General features: G+C 52.1%; 4 protein-coding genes across 4 annotated transcripts; 2 read left to right on the top strand and 2 right to left on the bottom strand.

Moving 5' to 3' along the window:
• Positions 1-1,231: 1,231 nt before the first annotated feature.
• On the top strand, positions 1,232-3,221 carry BD324DRAFT_622799 (hypothetical protein). Its single transcript, XM_022015513.1, has one exon. The coding sequence runs from the start codon at positions 1,715-1,717 to the stop codon at positions 3,164-3,166; it is 1,452 nt and encodes a 483-aa protein (XP_021871647.1). The 5' UTR covers positions 1,232-1,714; the 3' UTR covers positions 3,167-3,221.
• On the bottom strand, positions 3,222-5,631 carry BD324DRAFT_622801 (hypothetical protein). The gene is made up of 6 exons (XM_022015514.1): positions 5,411-5,631; positions 4,984-5,337; positions 4,879-4,936; positions 4,724-4,815; positions 3,598-4,662; positions 3,222-3,534 (listed from the first exon to the last, which is right to left on the bottom strand). Exons 1-6 carry the CDS (start codon positions 5,515-5,517, stop codon positions 3,321-3,323), a joined length of 1,890 nt encoding a protein of 629 aa, XP_021871648.1. The 5' UTR covers positions 5,518-5,631; the 3' UTR covers positions 3,222-3,320.
• A 75-nt stretch (positions 5,632-5,706) lies between these two features.
• Positions 5,707-7,923, top strand: BD324DRAFT_622803 (Met-10+ like-protein-domain-containing protein). Its single transcript, XM_022015515.1, has 9 exons — positions 5,707-6,072; positions 6,139-6,230; positions 6,286-6,381; positions 6,435-6,515; positions 6,568-6,632; positions 6,687-6,797; positions 6,860-7,096; positions 7,153-7,566; positions 7,625-7,923. The coding sequence occupies exons 1-9, from the start codon at positions 5,780-5,782 to the stop codon at positions 7,802-7,804; spliced, it is 1,569 nt and encodes a 522-aa protein (XP_021871649.1). The 5' UTR covers positions 5,707-5,779; the 3' UTR covers positions 7,805-7,923.
• Positions 7,924-12,170, bottom strand: BD324DRAFT_622807 (fungal-specific transcription factor domain-domain-containing protein). The gene is made up of 20 exons (XM_022015516.1): positions 11,542-12,170; positions 11,471-11,482; positions 11,352-11,406; positions 11,161-11,289; positions 10,594-11,095; positions 10,496-10,536; positions 10,381-10,450; positions 10,249-10,330; positions 9,996-10,198; positions 9,850-9,944; positions 9,530-9,791; positions 9,421-9,473; positions 9,354-9,370; positions 9,199-9,292; positions 9,088-9,141; positions 8,946-9,035; positions 8,813-8,892; positions 8,447-8,764; positions 8,133-8,393; positions 7,924-8,076 (listed from the first exon to the last, which is right to left on the bottom strand). Exons 1-20 carry the CDS (start codon positions 11,892-11,894, stop codon positions 7,989-7,991), a joined length of 2,859 nt encoding a protein of 952 aa, XP_021871650.1. The 5' UTR covers positions 11,895-12,170; the 3' UTR covers positions 7,924-7,988.
• Positions 12,171-12,270: the final 100 nt, after the last annotated feature.

Consider the following 12,270-nt stretch of genomic DNA (forward strand, 5'->3'; position numbering starts at 1 on the left):
GAGCTCCGCTCAACGGAATCAACAACACGTGGCATCGCTCTAGTGCGGCCGCCTGAGATGTATCTCCTGCGACACCAGAAGCCTTGCGCATAACCTCGTCATCTTGGCCACCACATCGGTCAGAGGCATTGGGACTTCCCTTTACTCTCATGCCGAAGCGTATCGAGTAGCCCCGCTGCAATGTACTAAGTCACTTACATTATCTCTGACAAAGGAATACGATAAGTATTCTAGCATCAGACCAATGGAGATGCGATCTCTCGAACAAACTGCAAGCTTGCCGCCTTCTGAAAGCAGAACGTTGGAGAGGCCTATCGCCTAGTCTGATGCTACGTCGTATTGATCTGACTACCTTTAAATAGTCGATCTGCCCCTGAAAAGATACTGATTCATGCCTTCCGGGCTGGGGTAATGCTGCCCCCTTTCACGCGGACTGTACCCGCCAGATGGATCCGAGAACGCTCTTTCGTGGAAATATCGGGACGTGAAAGTATAAAGAAAGGAAGGATGAGAAGGAAGGTCAGTCGTTGGAGCGTGAGAACTCGTTGACTGAATGAGTTCCCTGTGATCACTCATGCGGATGGTCTGGACAATTGTCCACCTTTCAGGTCTGCCATCTACTCTAATTTGATCTACTCATCACAGCTTGGCATCTCCTCTACCGCACTCTTTCTAGACTCCCATTCCTCGCCAGCTAGCCTTTTCCCTCATTCCTGCTGCACACTTCCAGCCCGCCACCTGACTCTGTCCCATATACGCCCACAGGCACCTCACACTCATCCATCGCGTCACAATGTACTCTGAATATCGTCTCGGACTCACTTTCCTCTTCTCTCTCTTCTCTATCATCCCCCTTACATGGGCTCAATCGTCCGGTACGATCACCATCAAGTCCACCTCAGGATGCGTCATCATAGGCCAAGTTGCGACTCTCGGAACACCCTACGTCTTGACCGACATGATATCCATTTGCGCTGCGGACGGTGCGAAATCCGTCAATTGGCCATTGACTACTGGAGGAGACGGGAGTGCTAGCAGCATGGTATTCTATGGTCAATTAGAGAGCAAAGGATCTACCTCGACCCCAGGCTGTGTACTGAGTCTGACGCAGATGCAGGCTATGTACTGTCTTGGAAGGGATTTGGAATGGAGAGCTTCAAATCAGGTATGGGATAATACTGCAGGAGGGTTCTTAGCGGACGACAAGTCGTTCCAGCCTTTGACCTGGTGAGTGAGACTGGCTTTAGGAATCCAGCTTGACCAGTCCCTTCGCTGACTTTTCCATACGCTCAGCGTCAGCAACAGCGACTACCTCCCTTCCGGCTTGACGCTCCCTTCGCCAAGTTCCGGCGATCTCGAGACACCTATCACTCTGACAGCTGGAGGAGGGATCAGCGAGATCGAAACGTCTACTTCGTCCGATCCTCCTCCACCTCCAGTCACGTCCACTAAGTCTGATCCTCCGCCTAGGCCTTCGACTTCCTCCGCTGCACCCCCACCCCCACGTCCACCACCAGCTTCTTCGTCTTCAGCACGAAGGAGCAACATTGGAGTTATCGAAGTGCCCTCGTCCACTTCGTCGGATGAACCTATTCCGACCTCTTCACAGGCACCTTCTACACTCATTCTAACCAAAACGGTCATCAAGACATCTGCGATCACTCTGATACAAGGTTCCGAGTCAACCTCTGGTCAAGGACAAGGGTCCAAATCGATGTCAGCCAGTACATTCACATCGGCCGAGACCTCAGCTGTGGATCAGACCTCGAGAGTGATCTCCACCTCCACCTCCGATGCAGACGTCAGCATCAGTAAAAGCAGAGCCCAGAGCAGGGGCAGCATCACCAGCATCAGTACAAGCGTTCAGCCCAGCATCAGTACCCAGCGCCACAGCATCGGTACAAGTGCTCATGCTCAGCCAAGCAACAGTACCAGTCACCATAGCAGCATGAGTTTTGCTCCCTCGTCATCGACAAACGATCCAAATGTCAGCATCCCACCATCTACTTCATCGATCTCCTCAAGCGAATCCAGAGATCGCAATAGTGGTCCCCATCTCAGCTTCTCAACCTTTGTGTGGGGCAACTTTTTCAACCATCATCTTTCTGACTCTCAACGACACGCTGTCGCTTCCTCCACCACGTCAAGGACCGAGTCAGAAGATTGTGATTGTGAAGACACCACTTCGGCCACCTCTACCTCTGCCAGCGGCGTATGGATCTCAAAGCCGGTCGAGTCCAGTACCACTTCTTGGAGTCGACAAGCTCCGGCATCATCCAGTGCAGCACCACCTCCATCGTCCAGGCAATCGTTCTCAGCACCACCTACGAGTTCCGCTGCTCCACCGCCCCCACCACCGCCTCCACCGCCGCCGACACCAAGCACATCTCAGCACACGGTGCAGACCAGCACGTCGACCTGGAGTCAGCAAAGCACCACATCTTCATCCGCACAGCTTTCCACAACCACGATCACGGACACCTTTGTATTTACCGACGGCTCAACAACTATCGGACAATTCAACCCTACCGGTAGTGTACCTGGGGGAGGTGGTAGTGGAGGAAGCAACGACAACAATGGTGGCTTGGACCTTCTTGGCTTGCTCATGGCGCCACCGAAGGAGTATCCAACAAAGCCGATCGAATCAGATCCTTCATACCCAACAGCACAGCCAGCAGAGGACGTCGTCCACTCGACTTCCTCATTGAGTCTGAGGCCTTCTACAAGTTCGGAGGGAAATGAAATCGACCCACAATCGTCCTTGACTCCTGAATTCCCAAAGACCACTTCGGACACGATAGCTGTTCAGACTGAGCAAATCGACCCTTCCGAGTCAATCGCCACTTGGATCGTGGCACTATTACGAGGCGCTCGTTCTGAGAACCCAGGCGTCGCCGGCATTGACGATGCAAGACTGATGCGCCGCTTCTGGCCAGGTGGCAGGGGCGGAGGACGGGTATTCGGCGGAGAACAAAGACCTGCCGATCAGGCATCTGTCGATTCATACCGTCCAAATTCTGAGCCGGAGAATTCTGAAGGTCAGGAATCAGGCTATGGACCGGGCGAAAAGCCATTCAAACAGCAAGAGAGGAAGAAATGTCCAAGGAGGCGGAGCAGGGAGACCAGAGAGGAGGACGTCAAACGCTTGTGTGTGCGGGGCATGTAGCGAGCATTCGGATTATGAGTACAAAATACCTTGTGGCCATACATATACATACAATCCTACAGATACCCCTTCTAGATAATATGAGATGGATTTCGTTGTGTGCTTGAGCGCTGTAGTCGCTTCTACGTGGAGGTCAACTTGTAAAGGACGACCTCTAAGAGAGGAAATCACGCCTCGCTTCTGAGCTGTTTCCCCCTCCCGCTTTGAGCTCTACCCATGGAGCGACTACTTCGAGATCTTCGAACCCGATACTTGTGTACATTCCCTTTGGACCCAAATCGACATTCTGACCTTCGAGTGGTCCATAAGGACTGGCACCAGATGGATGTGCAGCAGAGCGATCACACGGGTGAAGTTGGGCCACAAGACTGAAGATATGAGATCAGCATTATTCATTCGCTATTGAGGTCTCGTGAGAGACCAGCACGCACATCATCGGCCCCACCCATCGGCTTCTCAATCCTGTCCTGGAATCAATTTCTGCCATTTTGGATCCATCATCTCCCCAGTGAGCTTCACCTGCAGACCACAACATGCCGATCCCGTCATCTTCGCACTCTGAATGGCGGGCGCGCGTATCGGAAGCAGGGGGTGCGGAACTATCCATGAACTCCATCCCGTCCGCAAGGAGGAAATGGGGAGGCGTGTGATTTGGGTAGAATCGATGCGAGCCATTAGGTTGAGGATGTGTCAAAATCGGATACGGTGCGTCGGATGATCTTGCTTGTGGACGAGGGGGACTGGAAATTTCCCGTGGGCGGGATGGTGCATCCGCTGGAGGATTTGACTGAACCTCTGGTACGGCAGTCATAACGTGACCGAAACTCGCTGAAAGGGCTGTAATATGCTGTTCGACAATCATCTCTGAAGACGAGGATGATTGAGCACTTGGTACTTGCTCATCGACTGTCATATTGCGACTTCTTGGAAGACTCAAAGACCAGCCCCTGCGTCTACCTTGATCTCCGGTCTCACGGCTTCGAATTCGGTTGAGCGGCCCGCCGGAATTGTCTAGACTTCGACCAGTGCTTGTTTGGGCGGCCACCTGACGATTGATGGCACCTGAGCTCTGTCCATTGGCACCATTGGAAGATCGTCTGCCCCTACCGGGAATGAGAGCCGCAAGTGTATTTCGAATTCTCGGGCTGGACCCTGAAGCTTCCACTGGCGATCGAGCCCGGCCGGACTTGACAGGGATAGGGAGCACTGGTTGCTCAGAATCAGAGGAGTCCGCTTCTCGAGTCCTCGTGCGTATTTGCGGAGGAGAGGATGATCTGACGGCGTCATATACCGTCATTTGTACGTCCACGTCGTCGATATCGGAAAGGTCCATCGGAATTTGCCGAAGAAGCGGTGGATGCAGGAGGAGATGAGCATTAGGATTGACGAAGAGTGATGGGGAGCTCAGTAAGACGCCGATGGCGAGAATCCTGACATCTTGAAGATGAACGACAACTCGGACTTGGGTAGGTTGAGAGGCAAAGTTGTTTTGGTGTCTATGGGGAAAAAAGGGAGGTCAGATCAATCAATAGAGAAGGATGAGACTCTGCGACGGACTTGAGCTCATCATAGATGTCATATGGATCAAACAGCCTTGAGTACATCCTATTGATGCTTCCAGAACCATTCCTATTCAACGTTATGAAACGCTGAGGAGAAAGATGAGCGATTCGATCGATTTCGGACATGCGCGATTGTCCAGCTTCACTCACCGTCCATGATTCTTCATGTGTGCATCCAAGATTACGATGCTCCAATCGCCCCAGTGTTCTACCAACGGACGGGTCAGTCTTTGAGGTTCGCTCGCCGACACTTGCCTTAGGAAGATCGCTCTCCACGTATCATTCTCTCCCTTGAACCGCCTCCAAGAAGGCAAAAACCTCCTCTCAAAAGCCTCTCGCCACACTCGTTCAGGCCATCGACCGAGCTCGAAACGCTCCAGTATCCACCTTGGTCTGGCCCTGACGAGCACGTCGACGAACAGGTGCCCATTTTCAAGCGGTAGAAATAGGTTAAGAGTTGGAATCTTGGCTAGGATATTTGGATAGGGTGGACCGTCATCTAAGATCCTGCGGATAGACGATGAGAGTGGGGAGAGATGTGTCCTTGCGAGCGAGAGAAAGTCAGGATGAGAGCTCAAGAATGAGAGCTGGTCTGGGAGGTCCAGGAAGCTTGCAGGTGATACCAGTCAGTACATGCGAATGCTCTGTGAATCGACGGATGACGGATGTCCGCGATGCTCACGATGCTATATGACTTTGGACATCGCCCGGTAGGTCTAGCAAGCTGGTCATTGAGCGAGACTTGCTCGACAAAGCTCGTCTCGAGCTAGGTCTTGAGATTGTCATCATGTTCTGCGCAGACTAGCTGGACGATGGATGAAGTCGATTGTCACCAAAGTCAAGATGAGGTGTGCCCTCGCGTCGACGTTGACACTTTAGGGATTCTCATTGAGTTGTCGTTGTCTGAAATCATCATTAGCCGGAGTGATCGAATCTAAAAATAATCTCAATCAACCAAAATTCCGAAACTGAAGCATTCGTTCATTCATTCATATCTTTGCTTCAAACGCCCTGGACGAAGGAGGGTTTGCTCCATCGAGAGGGAAAACGCATGCTCTGGAGAGTGGCACATAGTCGATCAAGCTTCAAGCTCTATCAGTCTCGTTGGGCAAACCGCCTTGCCATTGTCCGAGCCATGTCCACGGCCGCCGGTCATTCCAACGCCGAAGCTGGTCCTTCGACTCTGCCAAGCCGTTTCTCCCTCCCGGCTCATATCAGTATATCTAATCTCGAGGGGCGCAAAGAGCTTGATAAGAGTTTGTTCGATGTCAGGGTGAAAATTCTTACAGTACGGCTCGAGGGCCCAAATGTCAATCGGATGATCAGTAACCGCTTGTTCAGGCAGTTAGTCGAGCACCTGGGGTCGAGCAACCGGAGGACGAGCTGCTGATTTTTGGATTGAAAAACCAGGCACACGCTCGATATTGGACGAGCCAAGGCTATTATTCCCGATCCTAGCGATAGAAATTGCAAGCTCGTCAGGATGAAGGTCTCTTCTGAAGGTCAGATCGATGTCGGGAGGGCGCGTATAGAGCGAAAAGCTGACTACTCGACTAGACGAATTACCGGAAGACGTTCGCGAGTTGATCAAAAGCGAAGCCAACGGAACTAGTACCGAGGAGCTGGTTCTAGGTTTTGACGATTGGTCAACGTGTGAGCTACCATGCTCTCCTGTTTGAACAACGTTGAAAGTTCACTACTTGTAGCCGAAATTCTTAACTCGATCCTGCCCAAGGACAGTAATGACGAATTTGCACCTAGCAGTTTCACGCTCACGGGACATATAGGTGAGTTCGTTCAGGCCCTCTCTTACGTGTGCCCTCTGATCTATGGATTCAGGCCACGTCAACCTCAAAGAAGAATGGCTCCCTTACAAATACCTCATTGCTCAGGTAATGCTCCATGTGAGTTCCCCCAAATGGGTACCCTGCAGGCGAACGCTCGCTGACTTCGCTTAGAAAAACGCTGCACTCCGCACCGTCGTCAACAAGTTGGATCAGATCAACGCGGCATACAGATTCTTCGATATGGAAGTATTGGCTGGGGAACCAGACATGCTGACCACAGTCGTGAGTCAACGTCCCGCTTTCGTCCACTGTATACCTCACTGACTGAAGCTTGATGAACGCAGTCGGAATCTGGGTGTTCATTCACGTTTGACTTTTCCAAAGTCTATTGGAACTCTCGACTCCAGCATGAACACGAGCGTATGATCCAGTCGATTCAGAGAGGAGAGACAGTCGCAGACGTCATGGCTGGTGTCGGGCCGTTTGCGGTCCCACTCGCCAAGAAGGGATGTTATGTTCTCGGGAACGATTTGAACCCGGAGAGTGTCAAGTGGATGAGAAAGAATCAAGAGAACAACAAGGTGGGGGTATAAGTTGCTCTTGTGGATTTTGCGAAGCTGATATCTGACTGTTGCAGGTCCAGGCAACGCTGCGGGTGACCGAATCAGATGGGAGAGAATTCATCAAACAATCTGTCATGACTTTTTGGAATCATCCGTTCGAACCGTACAATCCAGCGCCGAAGAATAAAGACAAGTCCAAGCGGAATCGCTCAGCTCCCGGACAACCACCCGGCGCCACTCATCCACCATCGCCTACCCCACCTCCCGTCCTCAAAACCCTGGCCACCCCACAAGTCCCACAACATTTCATCATGAATCTACCCGATTCTGCGCTCACATTCCTCGACGCCTTCTGGGGTCTGTACGCCCCTCTTGCTCTCGAACCTGGATTCGAGGAGTTAGTCAAATCCGTCGGACTGCCGCTAGTCCACGTCTACTGCTTTACCAGAGAGCTGGACCCCGCTCCAGCCGAGCGAGATATCTGCGAGGTAAGTTAGATTATGACACCCAATTGTCAAATCGATAATTACTTTGCATGCTTTGCAGAGAGCGTCAGCCGTTCTCGCTTATACCGTCGAGCCTTCTATGGCGGACTTCAAACTCCACCCCGTCCGTCGGGTCGCTCCGAAGAAAGACATGTACTGCCTTACCTTTAGACTGCCTGCTGAAGTTGCATTTGCAACCGGACCATATCCAGGGGAGGCAAGCCAGCAAGACGCGCATTGAACCGGCATGAGGCAGACTGATTCTTCGGTCCCTCGTAGAACGAAATCTTAATCCATCATTGCGTTCTCTAGGCGACTGCAACCATTGTATACATCTTAAGTATAATGCACAAGATGGACATTTGACATCATTTCGATCGTCACGCCTTCCTCCCTTCTTCTCCATGTCCGAGCTCGGCCTCACATCACATGGGTCGAGTGGGAGGTCCTGGAGTCGGCGTCCCCGCTCTGCTCCCAATTCGACTTTGCGCAGGCGTCTCATGCGCAGGTGTCCTTATAGCGATCATTAGCTCTTCGTTCACTCGCCTCGACAATCGGACAGAGCTCACATGATTCCACTTCCGTATTGACTGTGCAACAAACCTCCACTCAGAGTGATTTGATCACGCCCAAAGCCAGGTAAGAGCATTGATCCGTCCCATCCGTCAAATCCTTCAGACGACAAGAATGTAGGAAGGTATTCTGCCCATCCGGAGGAAGAACCAGCTTGCGGGGTCGTACCAGAGTTTCCCGGGAAAGGGGTGAAACCCATATTGGTGTTGGGGGAATTCTGGATAGATTGAGAAGGACCAGCGTTGGAGGGCAAGATCCTGGAGCAAAAACGTCAGTTCTGTCCTTGAAAGAGAGAGCACAGGCCGCCCACATCATATCGCCGCCTTGTGGGATGAAAGCAAACTGAGGACCTTCCGAACCATTCATCATCTCCCCGGAGACCCAACTTGCCGAACCTGCTTCACCCAACAATTGCGGGTCATAGATCCCATTGACCACGGGGGTAGTCAGATTCGTCTCGCTGACTTCAGTCCCGTTTTCAGCGCTCGCAAAACCGGTCGGCCCAACGCTTGGCGACGCCACCCTAGCTTCTTTCGTCTTGCGGACAATCTCACGGATGAACGCGGCGTAAATGGCTGGCTGGTGAGATGGGTCTACGGCACAACCTTCCAGGATGTCGGCCATCTCCCTGTGGGGTGTCAGGGCTATTCCAAACTCGACGGGGACCTCGACTCACGAGACGAGAGTGAAAATGGCTTCTTCCGAGTCGTGGAATGGTCGCAACTCGGGCTTGAGCAGTTTCAAGAGAGACAGGAGCTGGTCCCTGCGTCAGTGACGCCACTCGCTACCCTTCCATAATACCATCTCACCGCATAACTGCACATGACAAAATTGGTGTCGGGTAAGTAAGGCAAGAAGCCTCGAGGCAGGAACTCCTCCTTGACAACGTTGCAGACTCGCTGGAGGGCATGTAAGGCGAATGGGCGCGATGATTAGTGGTCTCTGACTCACTACCGCAGCTTCATACACATTCGTCAGGAAGAACGAGATGTCCATCTTGGCGCGCTAAGCATGACGTCAGGACGACACAGAGGCCTGCAACAACATGCAAAGTTCGCCCACCTCCACGGCGTTCTCCAGACCGAAGGAGTACAGAACGAGCGAGTCGTAAGCATAGTAGAACTGAGCTCGCGGACCGTAATCTTGGCCGAGCGCTCTATAGCGATAATCAGTTTGGTCATGGTGCGCAGAATATGTGACGGGGATTCCAAACGCACGGATCAGGTCTGTTGCACTGTGTACTGCATGAGCGCTGTCCAAGCAAGCAGACGACTTGAGACACACCTCGGTGATCCATCTTCTAAGCTCTTCATGCGCCGACCGGACGATCATCATATCTTTTCCAAAGTGTCAGCTACCAGCCGGCCAATAGGAAACAGGCCGGCCAACTCACAATCACAGTCCTGCCTCAAACCAGAGATAGTCGTAGTTGACGAATAGATTGAATCGATGGCTCTACTCATGATTTGTTGAAGGACGACATAGGCCGATAAAGCCTTATCGGAGGGTAAACAGAATCGCTGTTGATACCATGATGTTTCACAGGCATTACGGATGATAAAATCCTCTCGGAGGGTGTAAGGTTTACCCATTTGTGCAGAGATGGATCGATCGAGCACGAAACAGTGCAGCCAACACCGTTCGCGGTTGATCACCTGAACGTTAAAAATCAGTCATTCGGTCGGTCGAACCTCTGCACGCATCTAGACTCACTTCCAGATCTCTCGCTCGACCCTCTTCCGTATCTAGACCAGAGGTTATACTCTTCCGATGGAGATTCAGATCCGTCGCCATACGTATGGCCATACCTGGAAATCGCATTAAGCGCTCCGATTCCCGGCACAGGTCTCTCAACCTACCCAGCATCATCCACGTTCGGTCCTGCTCAAACGTCTTTTCCGGACCCAGAGTCCAAAGCGATAGCAGAAGATACGCTTGAACCACTTCAACACTCTTGTATCCCCTCGATGGGACTTCAAATGCGAGACGCTTGGCGTAACTTGAGAGCTTTGGGTGCAGATCTTGTCGCTTGTTGTAGTATCGCGCGGATATCGCGCAAATACTGAGGTAGTCTTCAGCACGTCGAAAGCGGGGAGCAAAGGCCCTGCTCACACCGTGCAGAGAAATTGAGATCTCTGTAGAACCAGATCAGGTGTGTGAAACTCCTTGTTGAACATTGGCACATGCGGGGCCACTTTGTCGAGTCAGTGCTCTCTCCCCGGGAGAGAATCTAGCTTGACTCACTTCGGAGGAAGAAGATTTCGAAAAGCTCATTGATATCCTCGCGAGTCACAATTGTAAGTAGCTCGGGTACCTGATGTCGTGAGCCTACGCAATTGATGAGAGTTTCATAGCTCACGCGATCGTCCTTGAGTCCTATCGAAGTGAAATTACTCGCACCTGCGTGTGCTAAGAGTCAGTCTTGTCCCCCGCCTTTCACCAGGCGCAGTGACTGACCCGGCTTGAAGTAGTTATGTGAAGCCACCCCACGACCCGTTTTCTCCACCTCTTCCTCTCCTCTGATATCGCTCGTAGCCCTTTGCCAACTCGCGGGGGACATACTCCGACCATTCGCAGCCTCCATCGCTCGAGTTTCTCCTAGAGATAGAGGACTCGGTCGATGACCTGGTCTAATGACTCCTTTGCCGGCTCCTGCTCTTCCTGAAGTATTCTGTAAACTCGCTTCGGCCAGTAAGCCCAGTGGCGAAAGCACGTTGTCGGGCAAAGAATGAAGTCGTGGAGATAATGGAGGTTGGGTCAAGTGCGCGTGAGAGGAATCTTCTCCTCGGAGAGGCTGATCCATTCTATTCGAAGATTGAGCTGAAGTTCCTGCTAAGATCGGAGCGACTGAAGGGGCTGCGTGATTTGTTATGACCGTCATGATCTCCGGTTGTGTGACGACGTTGTGAAGCGAGGAAGTGAAGGTATGTAGAGCGTGTCGGTCCAGTTCAGCGAGGGCCTGGAGAAAGAAATGGAGCTTAGAATGACACGGGAGATTTTGGGATCATAACGGCATACACACACCTTGCCTATACCTTTCAGTGCAGCCTCCATCTTGCTCGCTCGCAGTGTCAAGGCTTCGTTTTTCCTAGTGCTCCGTTTGCCTCGATTGGACTCTTCGAAGACACATTCGTGACCTCCAGATCGACACCGCTGGAAGGGGGAGGAGCATGTCTGTCAGCTAGACCTCGGTATATGAGCGGTGAAGAGCCCACTTTGCACGGTCCGCCGTTCTCATCAGGAATACAACGCATCTTGATTTTGCGACATCTGCAGAATCGAACGAATCAGCAAAACACAGCCGTTTTCAAGCAGAGGTCGAGGTCGAACTCACGCAATACAAGCCCTGTAGGACACACGATCAGCGATAAGGCCCCCCTGCACATAGTAATTCAAAAAGCCCACCTTGATCCCCTGGTCAACTTGACCTTTGGCTTATCTCCTTTCTGACCTTTTGAACCTTTGCCTCTAGATCCCGAAGCGGCATCTCCTGGTCTGCTATCCCCTTCATCATCTTCATCCTCCAAATCCTCGTCATCCATTTCGCTACCTTCACTTCCACCATCCATTCCCAGTGATATCCTCGCTTTCTTCTCTTGATGATCTATCAGACTATCGTAATTCGTACCATCGTTGAATGGATTGGTCATGGAAGAATAGGCCGAAGCATAAGGATGAGAAGGCATTTGAATCCAGGATTGATCCGAAGGCTCAGCGGAAGAGGACCCAGACGTCTGATTGTTCCATCCACGCTTCATACCTGCTCTATCCGGGAGTCCGGGGAGTCCGGGGAGTCGATCGGATTTACAGGCGGGAACAGTCCAATGGACGTTCCGGTCAAATGCGACCCGTGTGTTCGAAGAGCGGCGAGATGAAGTGACTTCACCTGACGTTCGGATTGAACAAAAGCTAGACGGTTACCTCTCAGACCCCGTCCTGTGTACTCTCCGGCTGAGACTGTCACTCTCTGGCCCTGTGGATTCGGGTTGGCGCTGCTGATCCCTCTTCTTCAGGATCTCGAGTGCCAAAAGTGGTCGTCCCCGGCAGGACCACGTTGCCGGGGGGCAAGGGTTTTGATAACGTTTGAGTGACGTGGCGATATTTCCCCGGATGCATGAAATCCCGATGACCGGC

The sequence above is a fragment of the Kockovaella imperatae genome (genome assembly GCF_002102565.1).
Source record: "Kockovaella imperatae strain NRRL Y-17943 chromosome Unknown BD324scaffold_5, whole genome shotgun sequence".
NCBI lineage: Eukaryota > Fungi > Basidiomycota > Tremellomycetes > Tremellales > Cuniculitremaceae > Kockovaella > Kockovaella imperatae.

What these genes read in the sequence shown, in the direction of transcription:
- BD324DRAFT_622799 (XM_022015513.1), top strand. Translation starts at nt 1,715, where the DNA reads ATGTCAGCCAGTACATTCACATCGGCCGAGACCTCAGCTGTGGATCAG.
- BD324DRAFT_622801 (XM_022015514.1), bottom strand. Translation starts at nt 5,517, where the DNA reads ATGATGACAATCTCAAGACCTAGCTCGAGACGAGCTTTGTCGAGCAAG. An exon ending in GTCCAAAGTCATATAGCATC is followed by an intron (nt 5,338 to 5,410) that starts GTGAGCATCGCG and finishes ATCACCTGCAAG; the next exon opens with CTTCCTGGACCTCCCAGACC. An exon ending in TGGAGAGCGATCTTCCTAAG is followed by an intron (nt 4,937 to 4,983) that starts GCAAGTGTCGGC and finishes GTCCGTTGGTAG; the next exon opens with AACACTGGGGCGATTGGAGC.
- BD324DRAFT_622803 (XM_022015515.1), top strand. Translation starts at nt 5,780, where the DNA reads ATGCTCTGGAGAGTGGCACATAGTCGATCAAGCTTCAAGCTCTATCAG. An exon ending in AGTAACCGCTTGTTCAGGCA is followed by an intron (nt 6,073 to 6,138) that starts GTTAGTCGAGCA and finishes TTGAAAAACCAG; the next exon opens with GCACACGCTCGATATTGGAC. An exon ending in CACGCTCACGGGACATATAG is followed by an intron (nt 6,516 to 6,567) that starts GTGAGTTCGTTC and finishes CTATGGATTCAG; the next exon opens with GCCACGTCAACCTCAAAGAA.
- BD324DRAFT_622807 (XM_022015516.1), bottom strand. Translation starts at nt 11,894, where the DNA reads ATGAAGCGTGGATGGAACAATCAGACGTCTGGGTCCTCTTCCGCTGAG. An exon ending in AGAACGGCGGACCGTGCAAA is followed by an intron (nt 11,290 to 11,351) that starts GTGGGCTCTTCA and finishes TCCCCCTTCCAG; the next exon opens with CGGTGTCGATCTGGAGGTCA. An exon ending in GTCGAGCGAGAGATCTGGAA is followed by an intron (nt 9,792 to 9,849) that starts GTGAGTCTAGAT and finishes TTTAACGTTCAG; the next exon opens with GTGATCAACCGCGAACGGTG.